This window comes from Lepisosteus oculatus, chromosome 14, assembly GCF_040954835.1.
Source record: "Lepisosteus oculatus isolate fLepOcu1 chromosome 14, fLepOcu1.hap2, whole genome shotgun sequence".
Classification (NCBI taxonomy): Eukaryota; Metazoa; Chordata; class Actinopteri; order Semionotiformes; family Lepisosteidae; genus Lepisosteus; species Lepisosteus oculatus.
In genome coordinates, this window is record NC_090709.1 from 32,216,780 (window position 1) to 32,232,105 (window position 15,326).

A 15,326-nucleotide genomic window follows, 5' to 3' on the forward strand; every position below is an offset into this window, starting at 1 on the left:
CGCACTGCGGAGAGTTATTGATCACTTATCTATCGACAACCTATTAATTCAACTGAAGAACTGTAGAATTAACGATTAACTTCACAGATTGGTGAGTACTGATTCTTTTCCCATTCTTGACCCTTTCCTATTATTTAGGAATTTAATCCTAGAGCTAGAGAATTATATTCCAAGTTGATAAATGTGTTTGAGTAACAGTTGAAATGCATTTTCCATTTGTTTACAAATCATAAGTATGGTAACCACGGCAACACGCGCCACGTCACTATGCCCGGCTAGGCATCTCGCTTTCGTCACAAAGAGCGGCGTGATGTCATGGACAGCTACTAATACTAATGCTAGTGTATTCCTGTTAATATTAGTGAGAGTACAACTGGTAGTTTTAATATTAATACAAACAATAAAATGATTAACTAGAAACAATCAGTTCTTGTTAATACAGCTGAACAGCTGTGATTTAAGGCCACAATTCCTGCTGGGCTAGCATGAAAAAATGTAATATAATGATATGACAGCATATTTTTAGAGAGGGACATATTATCTTCAGTAAAACTGACCTATCTCTTCACTCCCCTGTCTTTAGGAAATGGGCCTGTTTCGACAGAGCTTTACTGGAACTGCAGGTCAGACTGTGCAGTGAGTTTGTGGTTTGTGCAGTGCAGTGTGATGAGGTATACAGGAAGACACATGGGGGAGCCCAGTGCTCAGAGCTCTAGTGCTGTACAGAGACACACGGGGAGTCCAGTCAGAGCTCTGTTCCTGTACAGTGAGGCACACAGGGGAGCCCAGTGTTCAGAGCTCTACAGGGTGACAGGTCTTCTACCCACACAGCTGTCTCAGGGCTCTAACAGCTCTCTCAGTGTGTCTTTCAGGGGCTGAACAGGAGGGGCTATTCCTGTCAGAATGGAGGCTGACTCTCAGAGCTCCAGAGTCAGTATGAGGAGAAGCTCCCAGACCTGACTGCTGTCAGAGCCTCTGAGCCTGAGTGGCCATGAGCCCTGAGCTCCTCAGCAGCTGAGAAAAGCCTCCTGTCTCCTGTGGTCACAGTGTGGTTGAACACCTGCGCTGTCTTCATGCTCCTTCTCCTCTCTCTCCCACTTCCTGTCTCTCTCGCTGTGTGTGCTCTTAACTGTCCATCTCTCTCTCCTTTTCTCTCACTCTGACAGTCTGTGCAGAGTATCTGAATGGGATGTAACAATGATTGGCAAAGGAAAAGACTTCTCACAGGCAGAATAAAAAAATGTATCTCAGTCAGATTCACAGCTCAGACTCACACACAGAGCATTGGATCCCTCAGTACTTTACCAAAACTCCTACCTCCTGAACAGACAGAAGCTCATCTCCATCGTTCTCTTTATCCTGACAATCTGAGTTCTTCAGTTGAATTGTATTCTACATATTAAAAACAGGGTCAAAATGGGAAAATAATTTGTTCTCACCAATCAGTGAAGTTAATCGATTATTCTAAGGTTCTTCAGTTGAATTAATTGGTTGTGAGTATTGCCACTCTTACCAGTGTATCATGATTCTCAGCAGCAGCAGACCAATGGTTGTGTCTACAATAGTGACCAGTTGACCAGTCTTTAGCTCTGAGCAGTGGGACTCAGATCACACAGAAGATCTGTCAGTGTGTGATTCCACACCAGCCCTGGGATTCACCATCTCCCACACATCTCTCGCAGACAGTCTTATAAATATACAGTTAAACAGAGTGTGATAACAGTTATACAGTTAATTAAATCATCAAACTGGCTGAGGAGCGCTGGGCCACTGGACACGAGTTCCCATCGTTCCCCTGCAGGTTGCCGTAGTGTAGCGGTTATCACGTTCGCTGTGTGACTCTGTTGGTGAAGCTCTAATGTGCCTAGTCCTGTAGGAGGAGCTTCTCCCAGACAGCACTGTCAGTCTCACATTGCCCATCCTCTCCCTGAGACACTGACACAAGGAGGGTCGGGACCTCGGTTTTCTACCTCCCCCTGAAGGACGGCGCCTGTTTGTGCAGCAGAGTGTCGCCATCAGGATGCTGGGGCATAAGAAAGCCACACAGACCGCAGGGTTAGCGCTCCCTACTGGTCCCAGTCACACCTATTGCAGGAGTAGCAGCAACTTGAGCTTTTCCGGGGGGAATCTCCCATCCGGGTGCCGGCTAGGCTCACACCTGCTGGGCTGCCGTGGTTGAGCCCAGTCGAGAGTCGCAGGGTGAGATCTAGTCAGCGGGGAGAAACGATACAAGCGAAGGATTACTCGGCTCCCAGCACTTGAAAAAGACCGACAAATGACTCGTTCCCGCCGGAGCTGAATGTACCTGCATGTATCGTGTCGTCTTCTTCCCCTGCCCTGCTGTGTTTGCTGTATTGTCTTTGAAGCCGGCCCCCGAGATGAGACGGGCTGTTCCTGTGCCCCAATTAACACTTTACAGGTGCCATTCCCCGGAATTGTGGCCATTGTCGGTGCTCACACGCGATAAGATAAGGTGGAGGAGAGCGGGGCATGCCCAGCACCAGACATTCAAGGAGGGGGCTGTGCGAGGTGAGGTGAGGTGCGACATGCCGGAGCCCCAACGCTGCTAATGCGGAGCACTTGTTGAACTGGCATTGAAAGGACTTGTGCGCACGGAGCTAGCCTTCCCTGCGGCGGAGCGTGGAAACTTTCTCACCGCGCTGCAGGAGTTGTGTGCGCTGCCGAGAGAACAGCACAGAAGGCAGCAGGCTCTGGAGAGCGGGTAAGAGATGGAGCCTTGTGGGCAGGCGAGGCCCGTTTTTTTTAAATTGCTGAAAAGGCTCCGGTGTTTGTTCGGTGTGTGGCAATTTACATCTCTAAAGATCAAACCTGGACTGTGAACACTGACTCTATCATGAAGAAGGCTCAGCAGCGCCTTTATTTCTTGAGGTGCCTCAAGCGATGGGGGATGCCAATACATGTGTTGGTGAACTTCTACCGCTGCACCATCAAGAGCGTCCTCACCAACGGGATCACCGTGTGGTATGGCAACACCTCTTCGCGAGAAAGAAAGGCACTGCAGAGAATGGTCAATATGGCCCAGAAGATCATCGGCTGGGGTCTCACCGAGATTAAACATCTCTATGAGGACCGCTGCCGTGGTAGAATTCTGGCCATCACGGAGGACAGTCACCACCCCGGGCATGAGCTCTTCAACCCACTGCCCTCAGGCTAGAGATATAAGAGCATATGGACACTTACCACTAGATCCTTCAATAGCTTCTATCCACAAGCAGTGAGACTGGCAAACACATTTAGCCATCTCCCTCGGACCACACCTACACCATCACCATCTACCTCTTTATGATTTCTTATCTATTGCACATCTCCAGTCATTGTTTACACGTCTGTATTGTTAACATTGTTAACATTCAAACTGTCTACATGTTTACTTGCACATTGTCTATTGTTTGTTTGTACATTGTCTTGATGCACTGTTTGCACTTTGTCTTGTTTTTTACACTTGTTTTACAATCGAGAGACTTTCTGTAAGTAAGAATTCCATTGTACCAGTACCGGTTACATATGGCAATAAAGTTCAAGTTCAAGTTCAATGGGGTACCGAAGACTTGAAAAAGCTCTCGCATTAGTTTCTGTTTTTGTTGTTTCCCAGATTTGTTTTTAATGTTATTTTTGTTTTGAAGTTGTTCCGTTAAGTATTTTTTAATTGTATTTTTTGTAGTCGTTAGTGATTTACCGAGGTTCCCGGAAGGCTTCTCGCATTGTGGTTGTTGTGTTTTCGGGTTACAAGTATTTTTTTTTCTATTGAGAGGACCCCACACATTACTGTGGGACTAGTTAACTTAAGTTCTTACATTGTACCTGAAATTACCACATAAACTACTACTCTGTTTTTCTTTTTTTTAAATAAAGGCACAAATGATGTTTTTTTTTCTTGCAGCTGATTGGCAATGACCCTACAACGGGTCATTGCAACGAACGTGGCTGCTGAAATTTGTCAGCAGCTCTGTACTAAACCTGTTCTCAATTGCAACAAACCTAAAATAACATCTGCTGACCATTAGATCTTACTGATGTAGGAGACTAACTTAAACCACCTCTTCACAGGGTTTAAGTAGCTCAGTAGTGGAACAGTCGATCGCTTTTGAACTGTTCTGTAGTGGAAATAATATGGTCACAAAGTAACGAACATACAGTATTCACCACTCGCTTGAAATATTTAGCTAAAATTTTTCTAGACACCACAACTATTCACAATGAATTTGATCAATACATGTCTTTATTAATAAAAGTGTTATTTATTAATAATTAAGATTAATGTAAACCTTTATTAGTAGCTGTATTACCGGTTAATCTGATGAGAATTCAGAACACGAGTCTCTTGCTCAGTAAACACGCTTTATCGTTTACTGAGCTTTCGAAGAATGTCTAAGTGAAAGACAAATTCACTATTTAAACTTTTTGTTTAAAGAACACTTTTATCACATGTTCTGCACTCCCGATGGTGTTTAGCAGTGCTCTTTTCTACACGCCTGATTTGAGGATCCCCAGCTAAAATATTTTTTACTTAACAGGCTGGATTTGAGCATCTTTACAGACAGCTGATTTAGAAGCCTCACATATGCAAATGGTGACACTTTATTTTCGCTCCACATAAGAAACTCATAAATCTTTGAATGCTTTCCTCTTCACCTGCAGCACTATCATTTGTCTACAGTTTGTGGCATCTTTTCAACACAATATATTTCACCATGGACTGAAAGATCAAATGGTTTTGGCAAAAGATAAGGAGATCTCCTGGCCTGTAAGGGATCAAACCCACAACCGTGGAGTTATTAGAACGACATTCGATCCAACTGATCTTCCTGACCACATACACGTGAGGCTCTCTGTGCAGCATAAAATTTAATTTAGAGAATTATTTTTCCCTCTGAATTTAAACCCTCACAGTTATGTGTACTGGTTTCTGGAAATGGTGGATATGATGAAGAAGAGATCAGCCTCTGTGATGCAATATCAAGTGACACTGACCTTCTGTTATACGGTTCCCTGCTGCATTTTAACCTACTGGGGAAATGCTGGTATCCATGCATGTAAGGTTTCCTCCTTGTCAAATTATTTTCAAGCACATTTTTTGTTGTTGAAAATAAACCTTGTGGATTTCTATGTTGTGTCCCTCTTTTGTTATTATCATCCAAATTGATACATTGTGCTCTGGCGATTCTTCAGATCATACCATTTTGTACAATACTGTATCAGTACTGTAGAACTCATATCATTAAAGAAAATAAGGCTTTTTTGTATATTTTAATATAATTGTATTTATATGTGGAAATATGTTATTTTAATATCGACATGTAAATTTGAAAAATTATTTCCCCCCCTAAAAGCAGGCAGCCTAACATTTTCAGCTGACAAAAATTATATGAATTTTTAAAGATCCTGACTGAAAGTTTATAAAATATTGTTATACACTATATGCTGCTGTTTTGGAAGTATACTTATTTTACAGGTGCAACTGTGGTTAACATTGCTGCCACGCAGTGCTGGCGCCCTGTGTTTATTTCCTGACCTGTTGTTCTATCTGAGTGGAGTCTGTATGTTCTCCCCATGTTTGTTTGGAGTTTCCGCCAGGTGCTTCAGTTTCCTCCCACAGTCCAAAAACATTATGATATCATTTTAGGAAGTGAATTTCATGATCATAAGTTTTCTAATGTCATTTTGTCACACCTGTCAAAGTGTGAATTGTTTGAACTTTCATCTTTCCTGTCATTTGAACCCAGACGCCTTTGTAACAATCTGTAGTTAATATTTCTGCAGTTTTAAGTGAGGTAGCTATGCTGTATATTTCAATGAGCCATCCCTTCTTGCAGGACGAGGACCCTTAATTTCTCTTGATTTGTAGGGAAATGTAAATAACAGTCAGGATGTCTCATGTTGTGTCTGGATTTGTCCACAGTGGCTTTTCTCCTTTGTGTGGTCCAATGTATACATATTGATAACAAAGATTTAAGTTTCCCTTTCCGCTGGGGTTGATATTTTCATTGTGAGTTGAAATATGAAGAGCTCCTTCATTTTTAATTGATAGTTTTAATATCATACATTAGAAATTATAAGCACATAAAAATGGTTCTAAAAAGTTTGTTGCAAAAAAACCTTTAATAAAATGTATAAAAAATTGTTCCCATCAAAAGTGTTACATTCAGAATTTACATCAAGGAATGGTTTAATTTCTTATTTCTGAAACATCAAATTGTAGAAAGAAGAAAGATGTTCAAGCCTCCCTTTTGTAAAACACAAGGTGCAGATACAGACATTGAGGAGAGTTTGGAAACAGTGGAGTGAAGTGGACTCAGGTCACAGTGTCAGTGTGGAAACAGTGGAGTGAAGTGGACTCAGGTCACAGTATCAGTGTGGAAACAGTGGAGTGAAGTGGACTCAGGTCACAGTGTCAGTGTGGATCCCATCCCTTAACTACCTCACCCACACTGAGTCCCCTGTATGTAGTCCCGTTAACCTGAAGTGGGGTCTCCCTCACTGTCCCCTGCATCTCTGTATCCAGAGGGCATCTCATCAGAGAGGAGTCTCCCTGTGAACAGACGAGCAGGTCAGTAATGGCTCTGACACAGATTGGCCTGTCAGATACCTCTTCTCTCCCAGTCAGTGTTTATTTGCTGGTGTGAAATTAGGTTGAAACTAATCTCTAATGACAAAGGTTAGTCCAGGTTTGTACAGGGTGTACTCCTGCATCTTATTCATAATAACTCACCTGACAGCGTCTGGACTCTGGGGCACACTTTTTTTTCAAAACTCTCCTCCTCTCCATCTTCTCCTTCAATTGTTGCTTTTCCAAAACTCTCCTCCTTTCCTCCTCCTTCTTCATCTCTTTCTTTACCTCCTTTTCACAAACTCTCCTCCTCTCATTCTACTCCTTTTCTTGTTTCCTGTCCTCCTCTTCCCAAAATCTCCTTGTCTCCTTTTCCTCCTTTGCTTGTTTCTTATTCTCCTCCTTCAGCTGCTTCCTCCTCTCCTCCTCCTGAGCTCACCTCCATTCCTCCTTCTCATTCTGCCTCCTCTCCTCCTCCTGCTGCAGGCGTTTCTCCAGCCCCCGAGCGTAGGCCTTCCATCTCTTCTGCTCCTTCTTCTTCCATCTCACCTCCTGCTTCTGCTGCTCCCTCCTGTTCTCCTCTGCCTCCCGGGTGCATCTCCTCTCCTCCTTGTCCACGGTCCTCCTCATCGCATCTGCTGCCTTGGTGCGTCTCCTCTCCTGCTTCTCCTCAGTCTTCCTCCTCTGCTCCTCCTCCTTCTCCCATCTACTCTCCTGTTTCTCAGACACCTTCCTCCTCTTCTCCTCCACCTTCATCCTCTCCTCCTCCAGCTTCCTCCTCTTTTTCTCCTCCTGCACCTCCTGTCTTCGTTCCATCAACCACCCTTCCTGCTTCTGCCTCCTCTTCTCATCCTGCCCCTGGGTGTTCAGGGACCGGTGCCTCCTGACCTGGACACTCCTGACTTTCTCCACTGGTGCCGGTGTCCTCTTGCCCCCTTGCAGCTCCTTCCTTCTCTTCAGCTCTGTAGTGTCGCTCTCATCCTCATTGACCCTGGAACAGCACAGCATCCTGATGAAGGAACGGCAGGAGCTGACCTGCATAGAGAGATGGAGTTAATACAGACACACTAACTGGACACTCCAGTGCATTAACACTGCACTGAGAGAGAGGGGGCTTAATACAGACACACTGACTGGACACTCCAGTACATTAACACTGCACTGAGAGAGAGAGGTTAAAACAGACACACTGACTGGACACTACAGTAAAGGTTCACTCCTCACCCCTCCTAGAGTCTCAGGAGCTACAGGGTCCTCTAAATGTCTCAGCAATTTTCAGCAACTCTGGAGGCTTGTTTTCAGGACTCTGACCTTCCTGACTCTCCTACTTCCTCTGCCTCTTCTTCCTCTTTTTCTTAGTCTTCTTCACCTCAGTCTTCTCCTGAGAGGTGATGGGAGGGAGATGAGGGAGGGGTCTGGGGACAGGCAGCTGGCTGGACAGTGGGGCAGTGACCTGGGGTGGGTCAGTGTCAGGATTGTAAGAGGTGGACATGTTGCCCTCTTCATCTTTCTCAGGGTCCACTTGGAAAGCACGCCTCTTTGCACCTGAACACTGAAGACAGACACAAGTCTTTGCTGCTGGGGTCAGTTCTTGACTTCTTATTCTTAATATGCCCTTAGTATATGCATTGTGACTGTAATAAGATCCTGTACAGGTGAGTCTGTACAGTGTGTCCAATAAGAATCTGTACAGTTGACTCTAAACAAGGAAAGAGGTTCTGTTCATCTCACCTGTTTCTGAATCTTAGGAGCTCTGATGTTCCTCGAAGGAGAGGACTCTTCTGGGGGTTGATGGGGGTAGCATGGAGCAGTTGGCAGGGAGTTTAATGAGCTCAGCGGGGTCACAGGTGAGTGGAGAGGGAGGGCCCAGGGGCTCCGAGGTCCAGGAAAGGAAGGGGTGGACAGCTGGTTCTCTTTGAAAGCCTTGTCCACCTGGATAATGTGCCTCCTGGGCTGTGGAGGCTGAAGACACACAGCAGACCTCGGTAACGGAGACACCCTTCACTTCTAATTCTGTATCCACTCTAGGTCCATATGTACTGAGTTTCACCAGGTGAGTGCACAGTTTGTCCAATAAGATCCTGGACAAGTGTGTCTGTACAGTTTGTTTAAGTGTTTGTATGGGGGCGAGTCTATACAGTGTGTTTGACTCTGTTTTGAGTCTGTACAGGTCTGTTTATATAGTGAGTCCTAATAAGAGCCTGTACAGGTGAGTCTATACAGTGTGTCCTATAAAAGTCTGTACAGGTGACTCCACACAAGGACAGAGGTTCTGTTCGCTTCTCACCTGTCTTGGAAGCTCAGGAGCTCTGACGCTCCTTAGAGGAGGGAGCTTCTCCGGGAGCTGATGGGGGCAGCATGGCACAGTCACCAGGGGTTTCTCTGAGCTCAGCGGGGCCACAGGTGATCGAAGAGGGAGGGCCCAGGGGCGCAAAGATCCAGGAGAGGGAGGTATGGCAGCTTGTTTTCTTCAACAGCCTCGCCCACCTGGATCGTGCGTCTCCTGGGCTGTGGAGACTGAAGACACACAAAAGACCTTCCTGTTCCTGCTCTGACCTCAACAGGTCAGACGGTCCTAAGACTACTACAAAGAGAAAAAATAAACCTGCTATTCACAGACCTCGGCCACAGCCTCTCCCAGGTACTTCTGCAGGATGAGGTCGACATCGACGTTGGCTGCAACCTGGTTGAAGCACTTGTCCACCTCGGAGAAGCCACACCTGACCTTTGTGTTTTCGAAGTAGGAATTCAGTGTCTCCTTGTAGTCATCCTGCTTCATGATTCCTGCGCTCTGGAAGGGAAAATCCTGGGAATAAGGGGAGGGAGAATCAGGCAAGATGTCCTGACCAGGTCTGCTGCCGTCAAACCAAACCTCCATTATCAGAGCTCCCTTTGTGTTGCCTGTTGTCTTCACTGTTTTAATTTTGGGATTGGGCCAAATTTCTTATCATCTCCTCCATGAAACTCCACTAACTCAGTACCAACTCCTGTACCAGAGAGGGAGAACAAGGACAGTGAATCATCATCATCATACCTCCACAGCGCCAGACAGGAGATGGAACCTAGGGGTGGAACTGTGGTGTCTTTAAAGCCAAAAGAGGGGGGGAGGTGGGTCACCCCACTGTTTATAGAGCGTATGGAGAATGGGGAAGTCTCCCCACTATTAATAGAGCCCCGCTGTTGCCATTGATGACCAAGAGTCTCACCACCTACTCTATGATGCCCCATAGTGTTGATCTGTAAGCAGTGTGTCTTTCACCCATCCACTTAATATAACAGCAAGCTGGAGTCCCAGCCCAGCTCCTGTCTCTCTCCCCTTGGATCTGGAAGATTTCCTGGGGACCAGGTTGAGTGGGGTGACACAGGTATCTTGGAAGGTTGAGGGGGACAGGAGAGTCATTCCAGCCCCTAAGTACTGCAGTGCGAGCTGGACAAGGGGGAGGGGTTTCAGGGGCTCACCAATCCCACTAAGCAGCCTCTGATCCAAACTCGGCTAGGACCTCATCATACAGCTCCAGGCAGTCAAGCTGGATGGAAGACATCGCATTCTGAGCCCAGGTCCGCAACCGGCTCCCCTCCACCTAGAGCAGCCCCTCCAGTTCGACCCGCAGGTCCTCCCCGAGCCACCACAGGGCAGCCGGGGCCTTACCTACACTCTTACCTACAGTTACACTATAACTAACACTTACACAAATACTGCCAATATTACAACAGTAACACTGCAATTAAGGCTTACAGTATCATTATTACTAACAATAACACAAACTTAGTAGTACACTAATAATACCAATAATAACAGTAATACTATCAAAAGAACTAACATGACAATGAGTATTAATATTCTGACACTAACACTATGATTATCACTAATATTAACAGGAATACTAACATTAAAACTAAAATTAAAAGTAGCTCTATCATCAATAATTCTCACATTAATACTAGTATTGAGTAGTGCTATCATCATTAATACTCACATAGACACACAGACACTACACATACTCATGGACACACACCCACACACATCAAACACCCACACACCCTCAGACACCACATACGCTAATAGTGATAAAAACACAGCACTCACAGATTTCTGTTCGTTGGTCTGGACTCTAGAAAGTTATAAAGTGCTCTAGAAATTTGCAAGCGACTCTGGACCTCAACACCGGTTGATGGGTCACTTCTGTCAGACACAGCATTGGAGCCCAAGCCCACCTACACACACATTCACACACACTGACAGATATACACCCACACATTCACACACATTATGACATACTGACAGACACACAACCACACACTCACACACATTCACACAAACATTACACACACTCACAGATACAAACTCACAGACACACATTCACATACACACACATAGACACAGCACACACTCACAGGCACCACGCACATTTATACACACAATCAGACACTCACACACATACAGTACTCAGTACATACTGAAAATCTACCTCTACCATACATGTCAAAAGCTCACTCCCCATAATTTCTATCCCTTTATTTCATTCTTTTGATGCATGTTTTTGCACATAATGTAACGCTGCTCTGTAGAGGTGAAAAGGATCCGATGCAGATGCAGGAGTCGCAGGGAGGTAAGTAAACGTACCGAGCAAATCCAGGAGCTGAGCCGTAGTCCGAAGGCGAAGGTAAGTCGAAATCCGGTAAAGTCACTGGTGGCGAACAATCCAAAACGTGAGACAGAATCGTAGTCGAAAGGAGAGCTTCAGGGTCAAATCCAAAACAGGCAATGATAGCAAACAATCCAAAGGGCGAGACGAGATCCGAAGTCCGAAGGCAAAAGGTGCAGGCAGAATTCCAGGAAGGCAAAAGAGGGGTGAGAACGCTAGGCTGAGCAACAAGAAGAGAACCCAATACCGAGCAACGGGAATCAGGTGCGAATGGTATAAATAACCCGGCGTGCCGCACGGTAGAGCAATTGCAGGTGTGTTAACTCGTGCGGCGGCGCTTGTTAGTAGTAATCCGCTGCTGGTGCTGATTGGCTCGCTTACGTGTTGATCTCCGCTGGCTGGTGGTCGTGACACATAACCTGTTACCTTTTTGTTGTTTTGCACACTGCCTGTTGTTGTTTGCACATCGGCTGTTGTCTCTGTCTCTGTGTTTTTTTCTTTGTACTACTTATGTCCGAGAGACACCACAGGGCAGCCGGGGCCAGGCTGGGGTGAGTGGGCGTGCCAGCAGGTAGGTGAGGGGGTGCTCTAGAGGGTGCACATGAGGGAGTATTGGTATGTCCAAGGAGGAGGTCAATGGCCTGTCCCTCTGTCCCTCTCCATGCCCTTCGAGCTGTCCCATGGCTGGGTCTTGGTCTCCTGCCTGGTGATTTGTTGGCTGGCCTGGGGGGACAGGGGCACAGAGACAGCATGAATGCACAGACAGAAAACTGAGAGGGTCTTCTATAGGAGGACAAGGCCCTGCCTCTGGTCTCCCAGCAATCACAGTCCCCTGCTGTGAGCAAACTTTTGACAGATGTCACAGCCACATCAGGCTCACAGACTTACAGCTCTCAGCATCCTGAGGCGCGACACAGGGGGAGTCTGCTCCCTCTTCCTCCGACAGTCTGCAATCGTCTCCTTAATGATCTGTAGGAGGAGAGATACTGTCCCATCAGATGACAGCAGCAGACCTGACCCAACCCCACCTCCCCTTTCACACACACCCACACACAGGCATGACTGTGTCACCTTCATCACCACCTCCACCATCACAATCTCCATGATCTTAATCACGATCATCTGCATCACCATTCTAATAAATGATCAACTACACCATCTTCATCACCATATCCTTCTTCATCATGAACATCATCATGTCCACCATCATCATCAACAGCTTTTTCATCAAGACCATCATCATCAAGACCACCTTAATTATCTTCACTATCATCTGCATCACCATCATCATCCTGAGCAGAACACACTGGTTGTCTTACTCTGAAAGAGTCTTTGCTCACAGCCCCTGTATCGGTCGCCCCTCTCTGGCCTTTCAGGGTCACGTCCGTCTCTGTCGAGATCTTTCAGTAAGTTGACTACTTTAGTCTCAACAGCAGCAGTAGACCAAGTGTATGCGTCTTGGAACAGGCTTATTCTTAGTCAAACAGTATTAAACACAGTAGTAAAACAGTATTTAAAACTGAGAAGCAGGAGGCATTTCTTTACATAGAACGGCGTGGGGGTGTGGAACAAGCAGTCTAGTCATGTTGTTGAAGCTGATTCCCTGGTTTATCTCAGGAGAAAGCTGGATGAGACCCTATAGTCAGGACAGGTGGCACTACTGTACTAAGAGGGTGGTGGGTGGGTGGAACAAGCTACCCAACCATGTCGTTGAAGCCAATACTCACATTTCTTTGGGATCTGCCCCAGGCATCAGTGTGAAGCCCCTCTCCCTGCTTGTCCTTTCCTCTCTTGTCTTGAGTGAGTCTCTCCCGGCAGTGCTGGGGAGGAGGAAACAGAGTTACCAGCCAGGCACACAAACACACCTTCATCATCATCATCATGGGCCAAGATGACCCTAAATCACAGTGGTCTGTCTTCCTCGAACCAGAAGCAGTGTCCAGCCTTCAGCTATCCAGCTTCATGATCCCCAGCATCCCTGCTGTGGCCTGTTGATGGGCCAGTTCTCCTAGACCAGGAGTCTCAAGCCCCATTCCAGTCACTGGAGAGCTAAGTGCATCTCCAGGTTTTCTTTTGAACTGGGGCTAGCCAATTAAACAATTAAGCTAATTATTTTCTTAGTAAGATGTGGAAATAATGTGTTCAATAATATATTTTAATGTCTCTCACTGTTGAAGACTCAAAACGTTCAAGGCACAGTTAAATATTTTAGGCCTGTAAAATGGAATTAGAATAATTTTTCGTTTAATTAAAAAAATGGATAAACTTTGTAACCGAGATCTGGACAGAAAACTAGGAGACGGACCCTCTAGGAATGGAGTTTGAAACCCCCTGTCTCTCACACCCTCTCAATCCTAATAATAATAACAACAATAATAATAATAATAATAATGATAATAATAATAATAATAATAATAATAATAATAATAATAATAATGCAGACTCACTGTTTTTGGGGTCCACATCCTGTGTCAGTTGAGTCTCCTGTTACCTCCTTCCAGAACTGTCAGACACACTTCTGTTACAGACAATGGCTGGACCAGACTCACAAGCACACACACCACACAGACACACACTCCCACACACAAACACACACACAGACGCACATACTGTCATGTAGAGTCTTCTCTTCCCCAAGAGAGGATGGCAGAGCCCTGCTACTGCAATTGGTTTTAATTTTAGGAGGAGGAGGAAGAGGAAGAAGCACAATATGAACTAGAACAGCCGTGTACTCACAGCTCTCTGGGTCTGGGGCCTGACTCTTGAACCTGTCTCCAGTCTCTGGTGGGTCTGGACATCTTCTCTGTTCACCTCTGTTGACATCTGTGGACAAGAGAGTTCTGTTAGACAAACGAGTTCGACCAGACTTCACTCTCACAGTCAATCAATCAATCATTTTTTTCTTATAATGTGCCATTTAATCCAGACCATCATAGCACTTTACAAAACATGCCTAGAAAATAGGGTATAAATGTGTAATACTGTAGTTTCTGAATTAACTGCTTGGATAATCCAACTATCACTGTTGTTGTTACTGCTGCTATTACTTCGACCATGACTACAAATTCTAAAACTAATTCTGATACTAATACTTGCTACTACTTCTGCTGTCATTATTTGTAATAGTGATAAAAACAGAGCACTCACAGCTCTGTGGACATTGGTCTGGACTCTACACCCACAAACTCACACACATTATCACACACTGACAGACACACACCCACACAAATTAACACAGAGACACTATACTCATTCACAGGTACCACACACACTCACAGACACACACATAGTCACTACAAATACTTACAGACACACCCAAATACTCACAGACACACACCCACACACTAACACTGTTAATACACTAATAATAATACACTATAACTAACACTAACACAAATGCCACTAACATTACGACAGTAACACTATCACTAAGACTTACACTATCGTCATCACCACTAAAACTGACACAAACTACTACTACAATACTAATACTAATAATAACAGTAATGCTATCACTAAAACTCACATGACTACTAGTGTAAATACTCTAACAGTAACTCTATAATTATCACTAATATTAACATAAATACAATTATTAAAACTATCAGCAGCGCTATCATCATTTAAACTCACATGAACATTGGCATTAATATTAAAACTACAAGTTGTACTCTCACTAATATTAACATATTGACACCTGAAGAAGGCTCCACGGCCGAAACGTTGTGTTCTCTTTCTTCTTTTTTTCAGCATGGAATAAACCTATTACTTGTTCCTAATATTAACATGAATACACTAGCATTAGTACTAGTTGCTGTCCGTGACGTCACGCAACTCTTTGTGACAAAGTCGAGACCTAGCCGGACACAGTGATGTGGCACGTGTTGCCGTGGTTACCATACTTATGATTTGTAAACAGTGGAAAAATACATTTAAACTGTTGCCTACACAAATTTATCAACTTGGAATATACTTTTCTAGCTCTAGGATACAATTCCTAATTGATCGATACAGGCTGTATTGACTGTTTTCTAGATTTTTAAAACAGGGTCAAGAAAAGAACCAGTACTCACCAATCGGTGAAGTTAATCGATTATTCAGCTGAATTAATT

The 15,326-nt window shown here is 44.9% G+C and overlaps 1 protein-coding gene across 2 annotated transcripts; it reads right to left on the reverse strand.

Annotated features, from left to right (window-relative positions):
• Positions 1-6,117: 6,117 nt before the first annotated feature.
• Positions 6,118-9,703, reverse strand: LOC138242356 (uncharacterized). Of its 2 annotated transcripts, none has more exons than XM_069197857.1 (6): positions 9,189-9,703; positions 8,856-9,085; positions 8,300-8,530; positions 7,793-7,949; positions 6,731-7,603; positions 6,118-6,550 (listed from the first exon to the last, which is right to left on the reverse strand). In XM_069197857.1, exon 5 carries the CDS (start codon positions 7,574-7,576, stop codon positions 7,004-7,006), a length of 573 nt encoding a protein of 190 aa, XP_069053958.1. In that variant the 5' UTR covers positions 7,577-7,603; positions 7,793-7,949; positions 8,300-8,530; positions 8,856-9,085; positions 9,189-9,703; the 3' UTR covers positions 6,118-6,550; positions 6,731-7,003. The 2 variants fall into 2 exon arrangements, with proteins under 2 accessions (XP_069053958.1, XP_069053957.1); XM_069197856.1 differs by having other exon boundaries at positions 7,793-8,120.
• Between the last annotated feature and the right edge of the window lie 5,623 nt (positions 9,704-15,326).